General features: G+C 49.6%; 2 protein-coding genes across 4 annotated transcripts in view; both read right to left on the reverse strand.

The window, feature by feature from the left end:
* The window catches only part of SMARCD3 (SWI/SNF related, matrix associated, actin dependent regulator of chromatin, subfamily d, member 3), a 75,858-nt gene extending 66,151 nt beyond the window's left edge, over nucleotides 1-9,707 (reverse strand). The window contains exons 1-2 of one of the 3 annotated variants that reach the window (XM_066549518.1): nucleotides 9,643-9,707; nucleotides 6,454-6,643 (exon numbers count right to left, since the gene is read on the reverse strand). The gene's annotated coding sequence lies outside the window, so the exon portion shown is untranslated. Of the gene's footprint in view, nucleotides 1-6,453; nucleotides 6,644-7,894; nucleotides 8,791-9,642 lie in introns of those variants that run through there. The other 2 variants (XM_066549527.1, XM_066549509.1) reach the window with 2 other exon arrangements.
* Nucleotides 9,708-16,138: 6,431 nt separating this feature from the next.
* Nucleotides 16,139-21,304, reverse strand: CHPF2 (chondroitin polymerizing factor 2). Its single transcript, XM_066549549.1, has 4 exons — nucleotides 20,818-21,304; nucleotides 18,550-19,114; nucleotides 17,908-18,090; nucleotides 16,139-17,619 (listed from the first exon to the last, which is right to left on the reverse strand). The coding sequence occupies exons 1-4, from the start codon at nucleotides 21,087-21,089 to the stop codon at nucleotides 16,357-16,359; spliced, it is 2,283 nt and encodes a 760-aa protein (XP_066405646.1). The 5' UTR covers nucleotides 21,090-21,304; the 3' UTR covers nucleotides 16,139-16,356.
* Between the last annotated feature and the right edge of the window lie 40 nt (nucleotides 21,305-21,344).

The following is a 21,344-nucleotide window of genomic DNA, read 5'->3' on the forward strand; positions in this document are numbered from 1 at the left end:
ACAGATGTATACAATATTACAACAGTAACTTCAGCTTTATTAATTAATTTCCTGTAATATCTAACATCAAAGTTTCCATTTTAATCACTGCTGTTAAGCTCGGGTTTACAGAGAACTCTGTAAAGATGCCAAGATTCCTTTCCTAAGCTGAAAGAGATCATTTTAGCAATGATGTGGCTACATTAGCAGGCTTATTTTCTTTATGCACTTTACATATAAATTTATTCTGCCATATTATCATCCAGTTTTGAAACACTCTTCCCCAATCCTAAGAGACAGATTTAGGTTCTGCTGCACCAAATAAGGTTGCATTATCATCTAATTTTGTTGCTTCATTACTTAGACCTTTGGAAATCATTCATCATACACCGAGCACCAATGGGGAACCAAAAAAGCACAGAAACACAACAATTATTCATCCTTCTACAGCCACCACCATCAGCACCTCCTGGTGTCCCAGGGATTGCTCTAATCCAGCTCAGATCTCTTGAAAGCCATGCCTGCAGTTTCCTAAAGGTTCATCAGTCAGTGCAAGTCTGCTCTTGGGCTTTGTCACCATTATCCCTTGACTAACAGCCTAACAGGGTCTCTCTTTCTCTGTAGCACTTCCCCCATTTACTTATTATCCCCTTTGCATGGAGAACCTCCTTGACCGCCTGACCTTAAAGAGGAAGAGGTGTTGGGGCTCATTTGTGTCCTTTTTTGAGGACACAAATGGTCAGGTGAGTTAGCTCTCACCTAACTCTCACCTTGCACTACCCTTACATTCCTGGCAAAATTCAGCAGGAAGTGCAAATGGCTGCCCCTGGGGAAGGACAAGGCACCAGGATGTGCCCAAGAGCAGTTTGTCAGACAAAGACCCCGAGCGGAACCCGCAGGGCACCTGGGCTGCACCGGTGCCAGGAGGGGATCCTGCCCCTCACTGCAGCGTGGGGTGGCCACAGCTGGAGAGCTGTGCCCAGCAAGAGAGACATGGACACACTGGGGAGTGCACACCAGAGCCGTGAACCTGACAAAGGGACTGGAGCATCTCTCCCGTGAGCACAGGCCAGGAGTGCTGGTACTGCTCAGTCTGGAGAAGGCCCATTAATGTATATAAACTCCATGCAAAGGGATGGATCCAGGCTCTTTTCAGTGGTGACAGCATCTGATGCCACAGGCACAAACTGAAACACAAGAGGTTCCCTTGGCACACCAACAAACAGTGTTCTACAGTGAGGGTGACAGGTTGCAGAGTCTCCCAGCTTGGAGATATTGAAAGGCTGTCTGGACATGGTCCAGGGCAACCAGTTCTGCTTGATGACCTCCAGAGAGCCCTTGCAACCTCAACCATTGTATGAGTCACTGCTTTTTCTTACTGCTTACAAGGAGTTTTCTTTATTGACTATCTACTTCCCTTGTTAGCTTTTATATTCTTTGGAAACCTGACTGAGAGCCATTTTCAAAACATTGAAATGCAATATGCTGACAAGCCCACTTTTATTTACATGACCTATAAAAGAATTCTAATCCTAATAAAACAGGGACACAATGGAGAATAGAATAAGAACATAACAGACCCATGAGGCACACGTGTTTGTCTCTACAGAAGACATGGTGCCTCCTTACCTGCAGTGGCTCACTTACACATCAAGTCTTCAAACAAGAAAACAGGACTCCACTAATTACAACTTTGTGTGCAATTTACATTGTTAAAGATATTAACAGGTGAGGATGGCTGCAGCACTTGAGAGAAGCATTCACTCAGAAAATAAAATTTGGTGGAGTTATGAAGAGCTTGACAGAAGAATTACAGAACACAGTATCAGTCAGTACTGGCTTTTTATCACACTGCAGCCACTGCTGGTCACATCTCTAAAAGCATACAGCAGAATTATAACCATACAGATATAGAAAGACTACATTCAAAGTAATCCTCTTATGGAGAGGAGCTGAGGCAGAGTGCCTGTTTATATTGCAGAGGAGGGGGAAAATATAGAGAACAAAAATTGTCACTGTGATGAAAGGAGCACATTATCTTGTAACAAAAGAACTTGAGGATCACCAACAGAAATGGAGGACTAAGTTCAAAATGAATTAAATGTTTTTCATGTAAGATAGGCAGCCTGGGGCACGAGCTGATGTAGGACTTGCCAAGAGACACTGAAGATGCAAAAAGCAGTAACTAGATAAGGAGCATCCACTTTTCTCAAATTTGTAGCCACTTGGCAAAGCCTGTATGTGCCAAATGCCCAGAAGACACACGCCACCATTTACTTCGGAGGATGGTGGAGACTGAAAGGACCAGACAGTCCAGAGCAAAGCGATGTCTCAGGGCACACTGCCCTGGTCCCCTAGCTGGTCTGTGCACATCCCAGGGAGATCTAGGCATAGACCTGTGCTGTTCTAGCAGTCCACACTGGCTCACTTCCTTACTAAGATAGGTCTGGACTACCGAGCACAAAACTGGCACAAGAATTACTCACAAACCACATACAGATACCTTTGGACTAGAGACTTTGATTCATACAAGAATGCTAAGAGAACAAGCAGAGGGGTGGCATGGCCTTCAGGGCTTCAAATCCTTCTTTGCCCCAAGTCAGCCTTGATCTGCCAAAACCCTTCTTAACAGATATTCTTCCAAGTTCTTAAACCCTGCACTGGTAGAAGGTCTACAAGCAGTATGTCACATTTAAATTCCCAGTGGTTAACCAGCCTGTCTTTGTGGAAGGTATAAGGCTCACAGTAAGGACCAATGGAAATCAATTAGTGCTCAGTAAAATATGGGTGTCATATCATCCAAAAGCTTCTTTTAGTATAAGATCTCTTAATGTGTAAACAACCATGATCAGTGTGGATCAACACCTGGCTTCATGGCTGAGGTTGGTGACTGGCTTCTCCAGCCATGGATGTTCTTTGATGAATACAGATTATTGAGGAGAGACAGGATTCACCATCAGCCAGTTCCCTGAGGACCCTGGCACGTGTTTCATCAGGTCCCATGCACTCCTGTATGTTCCTCAGGTGGTCTAGGTCCTGATCTACTCCTACAGTGGGCAGGGCTTCATTCCCCCTGTCCCTGCCATGACATTCAGGCACTCCAGAGAGTTGGAAAGAGCAATTACAAGTGAAAACTGAGCAGGAAAAAAGTTGTTGAGTACCTCAGCCTTCTCCATTTTGGTCATGACCAATTCTCCATCTCATTTATTGGGGGAACAGATGCTGGCCATGAGGGCTGACATCGCAGAAACAACCTGTGTCCTGGGCTGATCCCCCAGCACAGACAGCAGGAGCAGGTATGGGGGGGATTATTCCTCTTTGCACTTTGTCAGACCTCACCTGTGGCCCACAGTACAAGACAAACATGGATCTGTTGGAGCAAGCCCAGAGGAGGCCACAGAGGTGCTCTGAGGGCTGGAGCCCCTCTGCTCTGGAGATGGGCTGAGAGAGGCAAGAGAGAGGAAAAGGCTCCAGGGAGATTTTCTTGTGGCCCTCCAGTACTTAAAGGGGGCTTGTAAGAAAGACAGAGAGAGACCTTTTACCAAGGCCTGTAAGACAGGACAAGGGACAACACTTTTAAACTGCTGTTTTAAAAAGGGCAGTTTTAGATGAGACCTAAGGAAGAAATTTTTTACAATGAGGGAGGTGAAATGCCTGAACATAGGTGATCTGTGAGGGTCCCTTCCAACCCATACCATTCTGTCCCTCTGTGACCCACAGTGAATGAACTCTGTACTTTCTCCTGCAACTGCTAAGATTGGCCCTTGTCCACACAGAGTGATCAGCCTGCCAGCCCATTCAGTTACTATGTGCTCACCCCTATGATCTCAAGGAACAAACAAGAATAAAACCCCTCAAGTAACCTTCCAGTATGTCCTCTCTCTATCATGAAAATGGAAAGCTTAAAAATATGCAAGTAACATTTTTAAATCATTCCTCACTGGTCTCACAGCTGCAAACACAGCTCTTCTGTTCCATGTAGACACCACCTTTTAACTGGAAATTCTGCCGTTGCCATGGATCATAGTATTTGCCAGGGGAAAATGACTGGTTTAATTCTTTAAAATTAATACATTCATAAATTTTCAATATCATACTTTGTTGGGCCTCGCCATTTCACCAAGTCAAGTTTCTTTCACATCATAGACTCATAAAACATTAAGGGGTTGGAGTGGACTAAAAGATCATTTAGGCCAGAGCCCCTCTGCCCTGGGCAGGGACACCTCCACTGGACGAGGTCACTCCAGGCCTTATCCAGCCCGGCTCTGAGCACTGCCAGGGCCAGGCATCCACAACCTTCCTGGGCAACGTGTGCTAGTGCCTAACTACCTTCATAGCAAACATTTCTTCCTAATATCTAGCCTGAATTTCCCTTCTTTCAGTTTGTACCAGTTACTCCTTTTCCTATTACTGCAGTTACTGACAAAGAATCCCTCTCCAGCTCCCCCGCAGCCCCTTCAGACACTTCCACACACCCTTCTCTTCCCCAGACTGAACAGCCCCAGCTTTCTCCACAGGGGAGAAAGGGAGCCTGTCTCGAGAGGGGAGTTGCTCATCAAAAGCATACTTGCAAATCAAAGGCCACATGCTGAAAAGGTAAGTTTACATGATTTCCCACTTCGATGCAATAGCTGTGCATATTGCACCTGTAAATATAAAAATATATAACTGGTAAATTTTGTTTTCTTCTCTGCGGTTTAGGATCTTGAAAGGAGATGAACTACCTTTAAACAAGTAATTTTAAGAAATTCTGCCTCACAGGCAGAGAGTAAGTGTGCCAAATTTGGGGGTAAAAAAGGTAAAAAATACAATGTTGAATAGAATCTTACACTGACATTCTTGGAGCAGGCAAATTCTTCAGTCTAGCTAAGGCCTTCAAGCTAGCTAAGGCTAGTTCTGTTCAGGGAGAAATGTTTCTATCCCTTGCTTTGGGCACTGATCACGGACAGACACAGACACCATCTGTTCCACACTAGTACAGAAAACAGAGAAGGCTACAGGACTCTAGGAGGCCAGAAAGGAAAGGATTGGAAGTTTGTCTCTCAAACTCTGAAACCTGTGAATGCAGAGTTTTTTAAAAAATGAAAGGAAAACTAAAACAGCTTTCTATAAAATTCACGAGGTTCTTGTCCAGCACAAAGCTGCCAGTACAGAAATGACAGTGTCATTGTCACTTCCACATCTACTCAGTGAATATTGGAAACAACTGACAAGGGCACCTCAGGCTGTCAATTCACACCTCACTTGATGACCTCTGAGGAACATTTCCAGAACAAGACCTGTTAGCCAATGTTTGCTTTATGAAAACACTATGGAGAGTGTGCACAGTGCAGCCTTGTGAGCTGGATGTAAAGGCACATCAATTGTAGATACCTGCTTGGTTCCATGTACCCAGGGCATTTCTATATAAATGCAAAACCTGGATAACTCCCCTGGTATAACACCCAAACTCCTAATCCTTCACAGTTTAAATTAAGAACCATTCAATTCCTCCAGCTGCATCTTTCTAGAACAGATAAGCTTCTGGAATGCTGTTCAATTCCAGGAGAGACCACCAAATTCTAGGTGTTAGCTCAAGCACTCTGCTTGGAAACCACAGTGGCAGCACTGGGCAAGGAGATAGTGCCGGGTGATGAAGAGAACAGAATGTTAACATGAACATCTTCATCAAAAAACTGAAGGAGTTTTCATGCACAAGCCCTTCCAATTCCAGTGAGAATTGTTATAACCTAGGCTGTTTTATTTCCAAAGCAAAATAGTATGCATGTCTTCTACCACCCAATTTCCACTACCAGTGAGGTGACCTGTGTAGGCTGTGAAAGGTGAGAAGTCACCAATCCAGGAGTGGCAAAAACAAAAGTCCCCTGCAGCCTTGCTGTGCACTGGCTGGGAAAACAGACAGGTAGTTACAGGTGGATATTCACAGTGGAAGCAACAGGAAGAATGTAACTAATGGTAGAAAATGAGGATGTGAGTGGCAGATTTGGGCACCTTATCATGGAGATGACCAGTGCCCATCCAGCAACAGCAGGTACTGATGAAGTCTTCCTAGCTGGGAAGAGCTAATTTAAACCTGCACTGAGAAGCATGGGAACCCCACAGATCAATAACCACCTGACAAGAACTAATCATGTTTACTTGTGGCAAATGGAGTAATGAATTACCACAAGGAATACCTGCTACTCCTCCTCCTCCTCCTCTTAGCAACTGCATCCTCCAATGTCACTTCCTCTGAGCCAGTCCTCTCTGCCAGATCAGCATCTTCCTGCCAACACTAGCACAAACTATCATACAAGTAACTGGCTACTCAAATGACCAGTTTATGTCAGCAGCAGCAAGCTGGCATCTTAGCATTTATTTCACAACATGGTATTTCCCATATGCCCAAAGGCAAACATTTTCCCTCCCCAGTCCAAAGCACAGACACGTCCTTCCTGACTAAAACAGGTCACTTTTCAAAGAGCTAAAACCTACCTGTATCAGACAAGGCAGCTGAACACCTGGAGTCACATCTGTGTAGACCAAGAGGAAGCAAGAAACTTATCCTGTGGATGGAGCAGGAGACCAGATATTATGTCATGGTGAATTAGCAGGAGATGTTCTCATTGACCTTAAGCAGGAACAGCTCTAAGACAGCAGGCTGAGGATGCATTTGGATCCAGCTCTGAAAAGAGAAAGTACATACTGTGTGAGAGGGAAATAACATACAATAAAAATAACATTTCCTAGAACAGCATAAACCCGTGTGACACTTCATAAGCAGCCCAACTTGCGGAAAAAGAGAGGGGGGAGAAGAGCAAGAAAGGGAAGATGAGACTGACATAGCAGTTTGGGACTTGTCTGGGGACTGTGCACACAGGTGCACGGCCAGGCTGCCGGGACAGCAGCTTTGCCCAGGCACTGGCCCATCCATGTAGGCTCTTCAGTTTCCCCACAGGACCCACTTTGTATTTGTGGAGTCTGGAAAGAACAAAAAGCTTACTGCTTGCCTATAACCTGTCAACCTATTGAGCAGGCTCTGATAAGAACCACAGGGTGGGTAGGAGTGGAGTGGACCCCTGGAATTTGCCTGTCCCAAGAAGCAAGGGTATTGTCTCACACAGAGGTTCTCAACCTTGGGAAAGCAGGCCAGTTTAAGAACATTAACCAAGTCAGTTTGCTTTCATCCTTAAAAAAACAATTCCTTAAAGAACTCAAAATCCACTCCTACCAGAACACTCCAGCATTTTATCAAGCACCATTAGCTGCCCGAGTAGGTTAAGGAGAGTGTGGCAGACTGGAATAATTAATGATCCTACAGATTTAGGGCATAGTCAGGCAGCTTCAGTGTCTGCATGCTAAGATAGCTCCCAAAGAAGACAAACCAGGCTAAGAAGGAAAAGGGATCTGTTCCATGGGAAGAGTTGAGGCAGCTGCACCTGCACATACAAAGCCCTGCACAGCAGCTCCTGGCAGCTCTGTACTGTAGCTGATGAAGAAAAGCAGCACTACAGCAGAACAGGTGTGAGCACCAGCACACAAAGCCTTCTCAAGCATAAGCTCACACCTAGACATGCAAATAGAAACCACTGCTCAAAGAAGGGACAGGCAAGAAAGGGAAGTATGAGCATTGCAGTGCCAGCCTGGGCAGTGCAGGCAGCATGAGCAGAGTGGATAACTCCACCAGGGACAGGACCAAGGCTCTGCATCTACTGGGGTCAAGAAAAGGGAAGAACAAAGGGCAAAAAGAAGATAATGGTGAATTCTGCTGGAACAGAGCTGTAGTCAAGGAAGGACAGAGCCCAGGCAGGCAGGGGCTGAGGCAAACACTGCAGTGGAGGCAGCGCAAGTGAGAAGGGAGAGTGCAGGAGGTACAGAAAGGAACATTACTGCAGCGCTGAGGAGAAGGAGGAGAGCAAAGGCTGAGTGTCCTCACCCTGCCTTAGGGGCAAGGCCAAGCTGCAAGTTCCTCCTCACAGAGAGCTCAGCTCATTTGGTTGGTGGTGTCCCCATGGAAAACAGCAGATCGTTGATTGCTCCTCAGACAACACCAAGGCACTGGTTGTTTTCAGAAGCTGCAGGACTTCCTTGGATGGGTGGTAGGGTGAAGTCTCCAAGAAGGGCAGTGCTGACAGCACCAGGCAAGGATAGTGCACACCCTCCCAGATCATGCTAACTGGTGAATGATGTTGCTTGCTCCTCAGTCCCCCATTTCAGTTCTACCTCAGTTTCTCCCAGGAGCAACTTCCACACAGGGATCCTCCACAGGCCATGGTGATGGAGGGAACAGAGAAGAGTTCAGGCTTCAGGGAACAGGAGGGAGGGAAGGAGCAGCAATCTCCAGCAGCAAACTCCTGGTGCCAAAGTGAGATGGTTCGCATGTGTGGGAAGTTAGGAGATATTCCAGAAGGCCATGCAGAGCATCAGTCTCCCACAGACACGGATCTGTTAGTCCTGAGAGGGTATCTTGGACCATGTATCTCCCTCTGAAGAATTGAGAGGCATCTCAGAGGCAGCAAATCTTAGAGGCAGCATCTTAGAGGCAGCAAATACACTCTCTCAAAAGCTGCCATCTCCTGTGTGAAAGCTGGTTGTTCCTGGAGCACCAGAGACAGAAGTCAGTTAGATGCAGGGCAGCGCTGGGCTGTCTCCAGGGACAGGGTGTTAAGAAGAGGACCCTTCTCTCCAGAGGATGGATGGACCATGTCAGGGCAGGATGGACAAATCCAGGAGAGTGATGGTGTCTCCCTCGGTAAAGTCAGTCCCTGCTAAAGGAGACCCTCCCGAGGGGGCCTGCAGCCCACACTCGGGAGCGGTACACGAGCACTGGGCTCCCCTTTCCGCCTGCCCGTCCGAGCGAGCCGAGCTCCTGCCAGGCAGCGAAGCCGGGGGGCTCGGCAGGGGCCGGCGGGGCCGCACCGCCTAAAGCCGAGTCCGCGGGCAGGATCAGAGAGCGCGGCAGGGCCAGGCTGCTCCGGCCGCGGCTCCACGAGCGAGCGGCGGCGGAGGAAGGCGGCACCGCCGGGCGGTACCGGCGGCGCAGGGTCCGCCCGGACTCCACCAGGCTCCGACCGGGCGAACACTGCGGGCAGACCCCGGGCGGGAGCGGCAGCGGCGCTGCCCGGGGTCCGTGCCCGGCCCTGGGGCACCGCCGGCGGGGGCGCCCCGCAGCTGCCCGGGGCTGGGCCGGGGCCCGAGGCGGCGCTCACCGTCCCGTCCATGCTCCGCTCCCGTCCGCGTGCGGAGCGCCTGCGCGGCGCTGCGGAGAGCGGCCAGGGACCGTCGGTAAAGCGCATCTGACCCGCCGCGCCGGGGCTGAGGGTCCCGCACCGGGAGCCCGGCCCCGGCCGCGCTGCGGCGGCGGGAGGGCGGCGCAGCCGCGGCCCCTTCCCCGCTCCCAGCCCCGCGGGGGCGGCGCGGCACGGAGCTCCTCCCGGGGACAGGTGGGTGCGGCGCTCACGCCCTCCCAGCCCCGCGGGCCGCTCCGGCTCTGCCGCCTCGACGGAGCTCGAGAGAGGGACGGACCGGCTTTAGGTCCGCCGCCGCCGCCAGGGTCCCCAGCCCCGCCGCCCCTGCTTCCGCCGCCACAGGCACTCCCTTCTCTCCCCGGCAGCGCCCCGCAGCACCGCCGGAGCCCCCTCGCTGTGGCAGCCCCCAGCCCCGCACCCGCCGCCCCGCACTCACCGCCGCCCCCTGCCGCCCCCGCCGCCGCAGCCCCGGCGCTCTCGCAGCGCTCCGGCCGCCGCCGCAGCCTCCGCGCGCTCCCCAGCGCCGCCTGGCGGCCCCGCTCCGCATCACCCCGGGCCGCGGGGCCCGACGCAGAGCCCCCGCCCCGCCCGGCCCGGCCCGGCCCGGCCCCAGCACGGCCCGGAGCGCTCTCGAGCGCTACCGAGCGGGGCTCGCCCCCACAGCGACCGGGCCGGGAGGCAGTGAGAATTCCAGTGGCGATGGGGACGGGAGTAGCAGGATGAAAGAGCAAACAGGCAGGGGTGCTCCGAGGCACGTCCAGTCCTTCAAACTCAGAACCGGCCCAGAGCAGCGATCCACCATCCGCACGCTTTGCCTTGGATTCGGGAGCTGGTGGCTCCCGGGAGGGTGAAGATGAGGGTCCTGGGCCTGGCGGGCTACGGATCTGAGGCGCGGTGTCAATTGTAACAGGAAAAGGAAAATTGCTTCTTAAACCCCCGGGGGAGGTCTCTGCGACAATGCACTTTGACAGAGCGGTGAGAAGGAACCCTCAGCGTAACTTCCAAAGCCCTGCAGTCCATGGGGATGAGGGAAGTTCGGACAGGATGAGCACTGACAGTGAATGCTTTGGAGTGATGCTCCAAGGAGCTGTGAGGAAGTGGTGAAAGGACTGAGCTCCATCTGCAAAGAGCCAAGCAAACCTGACAGCAAACCTGACTGCTCAAAAACAGTGCAAGTCTAAAAGATGAAGTAAAATATTGTAAAGATCACAAGGTGGATTTAAGTCTTAGTGGGTGTTTTTAAGGAGGGACTGTACACATGCTTTTGGCTTTTTCACTACATTTTCTGTGTCACATTTGCAAGCTTTTTCCTACCGTTATTTGTGCCAGGAAAACACTGTTGCAAATACAAAATGAACTTCTGTGGTACCTGTCACCAGAAAATTGCCCCCTTTGAGAATCCATGAGCAATGGTTCAGCACGCATGCTGGGAAGATAAGGTACGTGTACACGCAGGAAAGAGCTCATAATGGGGGAGGGCGACTGCCTTGGCTGAAGTACAGGTCTGGGGAGTGGTGAGCCCTGGACAGGGGGCATGAAAGCACCTGGTATGGTGGGGCTCAGGCCATGACCCCTGGCTTGAGACCAAGCTGGCAGCTGGCACCTGCACGTGCTCTGCAGTGCTGTACAGAGTATTTCCCAATGGATGTGTGACAAGGCAATGCTCCAAGCCAAACAGAGGACAGCGAGCTCCTATGAAAAGAACTCTTTGTGCTGGAGTTGAGAATGGAGGAGTATGCTGGGCAAGAATACCTTGCTGTAGCTGGGGAAACGTGTTAATGAGAGCATCCTGTCCTCTCTCTGCTCATCTGACCAACAGCAACTCCAGAACTTCTGTGAAGCAGTTTAGACCATCTGCAAGACCTGGGTTGCACTCTCCAGTGTGCTGGGAATTGTCTCTGCAGCACTTTGGGGTGAAGCAGCTTGTGAGCTGTGCCTGAGTGGAGGAGCTGCCCAGACAGACCTGAACTCTGCTCAGGTGTGCCCCAGGGAGCAGAGGGGAGCCCACCCTGGGCACATCCCCCCAGGGGGATGGGCTACTCATCCAGGTCACACGGCAGAGGCACATCATTTATATTCTGGTCTTGGAGAAGACTGATGAACACTGTGATTAGATACAATATCTGAGTTCACAGCATCTGGGTTTGGGTTTGTTTTTTTTTTTTTTTAACGTATACTTGTTAATTTGGGATAGAGTAGGCTCTGTCACAGATGAAAAGGTGGAGAGTCTATTTTTACCTGTTTCTTGAAGTTAAAAATGCAGCTGGGACCGAAGCTTCTTTGTTTGTTACATATACTACACATCCTTCTGTAGGATCAACAGATTATTCCAACAGGATATGTCAGCCAGTCTAAAACATGCAATGGATGAAATTACCTTCACAACTGGAGACAAGAAAGAAAAATATCCATTGCTGTGGACCCCAAAGAAAATGAAGAAGAAAATATACTTTTGTGTATACACAAAAGTAAACACACCCAGTGCATGTTGGGGAAAGCAGAGACATCACATAAGGGTGTGCATTTCTTCAGGGCTACAGGATCAAACCTGACAATCATGGTAATTTATCTTCCTGGCCAGTACATGACCCCACTGCAGTACACAGACTCGGTACCATGATCCCCACATAGTGCATAATTTCTGGCTGAAATAAAGTGCATCCTTAAAAAAAGATCTTGTCTTTTTTAGTGCAAGAGAAAAAATGGTGGCACAGAGTCAAATCATAAGCACACCTGACTGATTTACCCCCTCCCTGACACTGTCTGCTTAGAAAAAAGTCACTAAAATAGGGTAGACAAAGTGCTCCCTCCCTGGCAGCTCTCCTAACGCTTCAGATTTGTAATTCAGAGACCTGCTGTGCCAGAGGTTTTGGCTTTGTGTTTTAACAGCCTTTGATAGATTTCTCTTTTGCAAATTTCATCCACTGTATAATGACAGTCATGAAATTTAAGGCCATGAAGGACTTACTCTACCCACTTACATTTGACAAATAATTTCACACTTGCCCCAAGTAAACTGTAGCACATGGGAAAAGTTACCACTAATTCCACTAGCTACTACTTTCAGCACTGAAAGCATCTGCCTGTTTTCCTTTGGAATTAAATCTACTGCAGTCATGCCTTATCCCTGGACAACTAAAAATTGCTCTAGTATCCAGTGTTTTCACTTTGTACATGTACTCACACACCCTAATCAGATCACTCACAAACCTTCGAAGAGTCCATAGACTCATAGGAAGCTTTGGGTTGGGAAGGACTTTTGAGGGCCCTCTAGTCCCACCCTGCCATGGACAGGGACATTTCCAACTCATAATAAGGGCACTCCAAGTGCTGCTCGACCTAGAGGAGGAGACCTCCGAGGATGGATGAGGTTCTTTGGGCAATCTATGCCAGTGCTTTCCAGCCTCATTTTAAAAATGGTCTCTTATCTAGTCTGCATCTACTCTCTTTTAGTTTAAAACTGTTAAACCTAGTTTAAAGTCATTACCAGAACAAGAGTTCTGCATCTCACATTGTAAAATACTTACAGTCTTGAGGTACATTTTGTGAACCTCAAACATTCTTCTTTGTTCCCTAGAAGCCTTAAAAATAGGCTGCGTGCTATGCCACCAGGGCCCCTCTTGCTGTCTCACATCAACAGCATCTGTTTCCCCCAGATTGTCTACCTGTAAAGATCTGTTATATCATGTCTGAAATCGATACTTTATAGGGCTGGGACAGAGCCTGGGTATTAGTGTCTGGAACAGCGGGTCCAAGTAAATAAAGCTGTTTCCACTTTAATACAGTCAATTTCTTTACAGACTTACCTTTTTTTAACATGGAGTCCTCTCTGGAGGAGTGATACACCATCTTCCCCAAGCACGTAAGTTTGCATTTGACTGTCCTAAGACAAAAGTCTGTATGAAGGGCCCTACTCTGCTACACACTCTTCTTCACTATTATCCTCTCTTCATGACTTTTTGGCATATTTTTACATATCTGCTGATTTTATTTGTTTCCAAAATAATTGTTTCCAAATAATCAATTAAGTGTCAAACAACTGGCCGGGGAACTGTCCCGCAGATAAAAACCAGAATCCCCAGCTTATGGATTGGGCAATTTTCTGGCAGTATTTTTCCTGTCTTTCCTTTCCCACAGAGCTGGATTGTAAAAAATAGAAGAATCAGCTTCCAGCTTCCCTCAGCTTTCTCTCAAGATGCAAGATGCTCTTAAGAATTTTAAGTTCTGTGTAGCATTGCACCATCATCCGACATACCCTGAACACAGGCAGGGACTTGCCAACAGCAAGTTGGCAACAACACTCCTGGCTTTTGGGTTACATCCATCAAATCTCACCATCCTGTTTCCCATGATTCTCTTTCTTCTCTAATGAGGACTCACTAATGATTCTTGCTTGCCCCATGTCATTTCAAACCCTTTCCTTTAGCAGCTTGTTTTACATCCCAGACATCCCCACCTGTCACATCCCCTGCAGCTCTCAGTCAGCAATTCCTGACAGCCAATTCCTGCATCTCTCCCAGGTTAATGCTCAGCTTGGTGACATGGCACCAGCTGTGTCCCTGTGCAGAAGATCTGCTGCTTGCTTAGTTTCTTACAGCACCGTGTCCTCTGCCAGTGCTTCCAGATGTGTTATGTAGAACAATGATCCAAGGAATCCTCCTTGAATATTACACTGTACTGAAACCTGCAATTACTAGCTCTGTATCCTTGCTGACACTGGGAAGTTATTTTTCACGCACCAGAATCTCTTTTGCATTCAAGACGAGCACACCATCCCCAAAGTGAGCAGCACTGGAGTTTTTGTCCATCTGTGGCACATGATCCCACCTGGCAGTCACTCCATCCTGGAGATGGAGACGTTCACCTGAGCACACACAGGCCTGTGCTGCTCACAGGGCAACAGTCAGACCTGGCTCTGTGCACAAACCCCTGGCCCACCAGACAGTCTCAGCCAGCTCATCATGCAGAAATGCTCATGGGCAGCTCTTGGTCATGCCCAGCCATTCTGCCACTCACATGGCCTGGCTTTTGTCTAACAGTGAGGCAAGAAATTCTCATTCATACATCCTTTCTGTGTGATAGCGGGAATGAGGAGCAGAGTTGTTTTCTTGCACTCTTATAATGGCTCTAATCGCAAAAAACAGAGAACCAGCTCTGCAGGTGGGGTCTGCAGGGCATGCTGGCTGTGGATCAGAGGCCCACTTGAGGCTCCCCACATCTAAAGGAAATGAGATGATGTACACTATTCTTTCATGAATAGTTGGCTCTAACACATTGTATTTTAAACAGCACCCTACACAGCCCAAGTCCCTTTCCTACTTGGATCATAATGGATCAGGACCTCCTCATACAGAACAACCCTTATATTAATAAAAGGTTTCCCAGAAAATTGCCCTTGTCCTCATTCTGTGAATGTGTGCTTACATGTTGCATATAGGTAAAGCTTTATAAAATAAGGGTCTTGTTAACCTTGTAAAATCATGGCTCAGGCCTGCTACTTTGGCTAAGTAGAAGAGGACTATGGGAAAGTGACTCATCTGAATTGGAGACAGAAAAACAAGTTATATAACCACTACGTGCTCACACTGTGGTGAATACTGGTTAGCTGAATTACATTTGGCATGCTAAAATGGAATGTAACTGATAACAGCCTAACTACTTAAAAAGGCCTGGTTTTTGCAATAAAGGGCTCTCCTTTGCACCTGCCTGGGGACTCTGCATTGCTCTGCTTCATTCGCTTAGCAACGAACACTCATCCCCATAAGGCACTGCAAACATCTGTGATCTTCCCATGTAAATGTAACTGACACGTGCCTTACTTAAATAAGAAAATCTGAAATTTCTACCCAATTTGAACCAATGTTCCTGACTTTGAATACTTCTTTCAAGCTTTTCTAATTTTTCAGCATGTCTTTTGTTGCCCACACCAGACCTTCACCTCGCTCACCTCATGAGATAAGTGTAGCAAATACAAGCTCTCTCCTTCAGCAGTGACCCTGCAGCGCTGAACAGGGTCAGTCACACTTGCTGGCTTATCACATCAATTCACAAGCTCACATCAGGGCTTTCTGGGATGCTGGCTGGAGAAACAATGCTGGAGAGCTGAAAAACTAAAAGGATTAGTGGGGTCCTGGTGGATACCAAGCTAAGCATAAGCCAGCAGCACTCCCTCGGAACGAAGGTGGCCAACAGCACCCTGGGTCACAGCAGCAGGACTGTGGCAGCAGGCCAAGGACAATGACCTGTCTCCTCAGCACGAGTGAGACATGCCAGGAGTGCTGAGTCCAGTCTGGGCTTCCCAATACAAGACATACATGGACATACTGGAGTTAGTCCGGTAAAGGGACGTGGAAACGTTAAGTAATGGGAACTGGGAGTGTTTTGTATGAAGAACAGCCTCACAACAGTGTCATCTGTGCGTGCGTCAGTAACGGGAAAGTGTAAGGAAGACACAAACAGCTGCTGCTCAGTGGCATCCCGTGATGCTGAGAGAAGCAATGGGCACAAATTAAAATGCAAAAAAATTCATTTTAACAGGAGAAAGAAGTTTTGAACTGTAAATGTTACTCTACTGTAAATCCACTCTACTGCTGGGAGTCTCCATCCCCAAGATATTTAAACTGGAACCACTCTATACCTTTGGAAGAGCCAAAACCACCAAGGTGAAAGTGGTTGAAGAGCTTTGTCCAGCTAACCCAGACAAGCTGTGTTTACACCTCTTGAAAAAGTGAAATGCATAAACACAAAGGAGGGTGCAGCAACAGCCCTGAGAATAGCACAGTCAAGGTAACTTTGTTCAAGTACACAGCTCATACCCATTCTCTCCCTGCACTGCTCAGCAGAATTACATAGCTTTAAATAAGGTGCATTCTACAGCTTGTTTACATCCCTCATCCCAGAGGCTGCAAAGTTTACAAGTGATGACATTACTCTGCCTGGAAAGAAAATTAAATTTATTTTAAAAAACCCCCAAAACAAACCAAACCCCCTTTACTCAAACAGCCTCATTCCGTAGCCCATGTGCCTCAGGGTCTGGGAAAGCCTTCCTCCTCCCTTGACCTCACATACCCTTCACCCATGGCAAGGCTGGGAAGGGAATGGAAAGTGCCAAGTGTTAAGGTGCTGAGAAGCTCTTGATGTTCCTCATCTCTCAAGTGCTGTTGGCCTGTTCCTGCTCAAAGAGGGCCATGGCTAGATGTGAGCGGGATGCAAGTCCTTCCAAGTTGCTGAGCACGCAGCGGTGGTACAGCTCCTCGCTGAGCCGGGGATTGCAGCTTCTCAGGGTGTATTTCTGCACTAGCCCCGGCTCCACGGCCCTGAACAGGTGCAGGCCAGAATAGTGCAGGAAGACATCAAATACCTCCATGCTCTCCAGCACCTCATCTCGGTCCAGGATATCAGCTGCGAGCTTGGTACGTGCTGTCATATAGTCAGAATTATAAAAGCAGGCCTCAGCAAAGGAATGCCTGTCAAAATGCCCATCTCTCAGGAAGTCAGTGTTGGAGGATGCTGTCTGCTCACCACGGTACACCAGCGCAGGGTTGAACTCCTGGAAATGCACAGGGAAGAAGACTTGCCAATTGCTGATGGTATTCATGCGGCAGCGGTTCAGAAACTCCATGTTGATTTCGGTCCAGACACTGGCCAAGAAAAACAGTGTGTCCACAGGGTGCTTCTTTGAGACTATATCCATGAGCTTTACTTGCGATGGCACCTCTGTTTTAACACTAATCCACGGGATTTTAACGTCTGCATAGCGTTTCTCTAGCTCTCCTACCATGGCTTTGACTCCAGCAAAAACATCCATCTGACCAACTCTCTGGGCATCGTAGGGATGGTAGATAAAGAGCAAAGTCAGTAAGGCATTATCATGTGTGTCCAGTGTGTTCATAGCAAACATATCCAGGAAGTTTGCTACAAAATCCAGGTCCTGCACTGTCAAGGGAAGCACCAATTGCACTCGTGTGGCCTCTGTCACATATGGCATGGGAATAATTTCCACCTTGCTCAAGGGTCGGACCAAGCTGACTCGCTTGGCCAGAACGTGACTGTGACCCTTCTGGGTGGCAGCCTCCAGGAGCAGGTCCAGGGTGTATTCCATGCCCCGTGTGGGGTCGAAGCGCCGGTAGCCGTTCAGCAGCTGCCGCTTGCTGAAGCGGAGCAGGGGCTGATAGAGCCGGTTCAGCTGCTCCACCGCAGACTCAATGATTTCACTGACGTCTGCCTTACTGGCTCCAGAGAGCTCACACTTTGGGGAGCCGTCAGGACAGGAGAACAGGTGCTGTTCCGTGAAGTAGTCCCAGCTGATCACCTCAAAACGAGACTTTGGAAGGAATGGGGCATTAATGCCCACAGGCCAGGTCACACCTGCCTCACCTGCAGGGGTCAGTGCTGTGAGGTTCCTGATCTGCATCTGTGCAAAGAGAGAGCACAAACTGATCGCCACTGTGTTCTCAAAGAGATCTAGGCCAGCTCCTCCCCAGGCCCACCTCACCACCTACAACTGTACATGGGTAGTGTCACACCAGGAGTTTTGGGTAACGTGGTATCAGAAGTTCTGTTTCTGAGACAAGGGACTACAGCTTGTGTCTGACTGACAGTTGCCCACAAACAGAAGCAATGATCTCCCTCCAGTGTGCTGAAAATGAAGGAAATCCTCTGTTGGGTCAAGGAGTTTTTGCAGGTAGCCCTCCCCACATACCTGGAGGTCCTGGATCTCCTGATAGACTCTGTCCAGCTGGATCCTGCTGAACTGCTTGTGCAGCCGGTACATGAGGGTCATGTCAGAAACAGGGTGCACTGCAAGAGCTGCTTGGAAGTCCTCTTCCTCCTCCTTCTCTGGCTCAGTATTCTTGGCTAGCTCATAAGTGCGATAATGCTGGCCCTGAAGCAGACAAAAGCCACAAAGACTGGCATGGAACTTGAGTTCACAGAGCAGCTTCTCCTCACCCCATACACACATCTGCCCCTCTTTCCATACTGACTGCAGTACCCAGAAAAAAAAAGGGGTAAGTTGTCCCTCCCACCCTGCACTGCATTTGCACTTGCTTCAGTACCAACATACCTTTTATCATGCCTTCAAAAACCTGTGAATCAGCCCTGGCAGTAAGGCTGAAAATTAAATCCTGTGCATGCTCTCTCCCTCAACATCCCAGCTGTGATTCTGCCCCCCCCCCCCCCCCCCCCGCCACCAACGCTGCCATAGCACAGAGCCCTTTGTTCCTCTGGAACTCACAGCAGCAGCTCCTCACAAAAAAGCCTCTTGGCTATGCAGTAGAGAACGAATCAAATTCTGGGCTTTGTCAGGCTCAGCTAACACAAAACCTGAGCAGGGAGGTAGTACCTGGAGCTGGGAAACACAAGTGATGCCAAGGAAATCAATAATGCAACGACCTAGCCACTCATCTGGGCGCACACTGAGGATCTCATTGCGGCAGCTGTCCAGGTGTGGGTGGAGCTTCAGCAGGAGGCTCCGGGACAGCAGGTAGCCAAAGCCCCCGTGGCAGTACCGGGCCTGCTCGTCTCCCCCGATGAACTCCTCTGCTCGCCCCAGGTACACATCTTGGTTAATACTCAGGTGTGTCACCAGAGCCTTGACCTGCTCAGCTTGGGCATAGGTGTCGTCCTGCATGATGTAGAACCAGTCATAGTCAGAACCAAAATGTTGATGGATATAGTTCATGGTCTCATACATGAGCCAAATGGGCCTCTCGTCGCCGTGGGCCACCAGCACCATGCCATGGGGCACCTTGGCACTGCGCAGCCCGGTGAAGTACAGCAGGCGGGGGAAGTGGTGGGCCACGGTCTTGTTCACTGCCACGGCCAGCGTGTTCAGCGTGGCCTTGGAGGTCAGCACGGCCACAAACAGCCTCTCGTGGAATCCCAATTCTGTCTGAATGTAGCGAGTTCTGTAAAGGAAGTACATACCTACATGACAAACAGCTGGAGGAGAAAAAAAAATCAAAGAATTATGGTAACTTGGGACAAATCATTAAATGCTGGAATCTACCCAGGGTGAAGAAGTCAAGCCTGGTCATAGAGGTTGAGAAGTCTCACTAGTGAAAATCCCATTTTGTAAAAATGCTTCTTTCAAGATAGATAATGTGAGATTGTAGCTATCTGAGCTAGAAAACTGTGCCAGTGCAATTAAAATTAAAATACCACAGAGCTAACCACTTGGAGCTTAGTAAACAGTGCAGCTTAGCAGGTATGCTCAACAAAAACACAGGAATGACTGTTGAGGAGTCTCTAGTGCTGGTGGCTGAGGTGTGCTGGGGTACACCAGCTGCACACGGGGCCCTGGGTGCTGGGAGATCACTGGAGACCCAGGCCACGAGCCAGCAATGGGTGCTGTTCTCTGGCCTCACAAAGCCCTGCAGGACCCAGTGAACAATGAGAAGCCTCCAGACCAAAAACCGCCACTGCACCAAGGGGCACATGAGGAAATATGCAAAGAGAATACACAGACTGTGAGGGTACCAAAGTCCAGGGGTCCCTTTGTTCAGGGTCCCTCTGCAGAGGCACCACCCTGAGCTGTTATGGTGTTGCTACAATGTAAGTGAAATACTAAGAGAAATCAAAGAGACTTTGCTATAGGAAACCTGAGGCCAAGGAAACCTGTCTGGCAATATGAGTGTGGTGTGTGGAAGGAGCTGAGCAGGGATACCCAGAGTGGCTCCTGAATGGTCAGGCAGGAAAATTTCCTTAACACATACACTATGATTAGTTGACCAGTATTTTCCTAACAAGTAGACCAGTTAAAACAAATTTCGAAGAATAATTAAGCATGTTCTATTAAACACAAGTAACAAAACAACCCCCAAATCCCACAGTGTTTTGGGGCAGAAGAGACCTTTAACATCATCTAGTCCCTACATCCTGCCACAGGCAGAGACATCTTCCACTAGATGCTCCAAGCCCTGTCTAACCCAGCCAGGGACACTTCAAGGGATGGGACAGCCACAACCCCTCTGGGTAGCCCTGCCAGTGCTTTGCTATCCTCACAGGAAAGATTTTGTCCCTAATATCTAATCTAACCCTACTCCCCTTCAGCGTGAAATCACTCCCCCTTGTCCCATCACTCCACGTCCTTGTTAAGCAGTCTCTCTCCATCCTTCTTGGCTGTTCCCTTTGCAGTACTGCAAGGCTGCAGCTAGATCACTGTGAAGCTTCTTTTCTCCAGACTGAACAATTCAAATTCTCTCAGCCTTTCCTCCACTCCTCCAATCATCTTGGTGGCTTCCTCTGGATTCACTCCAACAGGCTGATGTCCTTTTTTGTGTTGGGGACCCCAGGACTGGATGCTGCATTGCAGGTGGGGTCTCACCTGAGCAGGGCAGAATCATCCTCCCTGTACTGAGAAGAAATATTCTCACTTTTCTTAGGCAATTTTGCTGCCTTTTTCCCCCCTCAGGTTGATTTCCTGAACGCATCTCTTACACCCCTTATGGCAACAATCTTGGCCGTTACCTTGGTGCACCACGCTGTTACTACACAAGTTATTTCAAACAGCAAATTTCACCTTGAACCTGTTCAATTACACGAAGATTTAAAAGTTCCCACGAGAATATTTTGCTTGAAGAAAATCCAGGCAAGAAAAAGCATGCCTTACCTGAGCACTTTTTTGTAAGGCTTGTTGGGGTCTCTGTAATACGGCACAATCCGAGGCCTGAAGTCCTCGTGGCCCGGGCCCGGCCTCCCCTCCGCTGCCTCGGGCGGATCGCCGCGGGCGGGCGGCGCGGGCGGGCCCGGTGCCAGGCAGCGTTCTTCAGCCGCGCCGTGGCTCCAGGAGGCGCGCAGGAGGCTCAGGCTGCAGCCCAAGGACAGCCCGAGCAGGAGCGGCAGCGCGGGCCGCAGCGCGCTCAGCACCGCGCCCGGGCGCATCGCGGCACCTACGGCCAGGCCAAGCTCCCGGGGCAGCCGCAGGACATGGCGGGCGCGGGGCGCTCAGGCGGCAGCGGTCCCGCGGGACGGCGGCCCCAGGGCTCTGTTACCCTCAGGCCGATGACCGGACAGAGGGCGGGCCGCAGTTCCGGGACGGGAGCTCGGGGAGTGACGGCGGCCTCGGCCGGGCCGCGCTCAGCCGCTGCCACCTCACCGGCCACATCGCCCCGCGCGCTTCCGCTTCCGCTCTCACTG

The sequence above is a fragment of the Molothrus aeneus genome, chromosome 1 (assembly GCF_037042795.1).
Source record: "Molothrus aeneus isolate 106 chromosome 1, BPBGC_Maene_1.0, whole genome shotgun sequence".
NCBI lineage: Eukaryota > Metazoa > Chordata > Aves > Passeriformes > Icteridae > Molothrus > Molothrus aeneus.

Coding starts and splice junctions, on each gene's coding strand:
- CHPF2 (XM_066549549.1), bottom strand. CDS start 21,089: ATGCGCCCGGGCGCGGTGCTGAGCGCGCTGCGGCCCGCGCTGCCGCTC. Junction 19,115..20,817: donor CCTTACAAAAAAGTGCTCAG/GTAAGGCATGCT, acceptor CTTCCTTTACAG/AACTCGCTACATTCAGACAG. Junction 18,091..18,549: donor CTTGTGTTTCCCAGCTCCAG/GTACTACCTCCC, acceptor TGTCTGCTTCAG/GGCCAGCATTATCGCACTTA.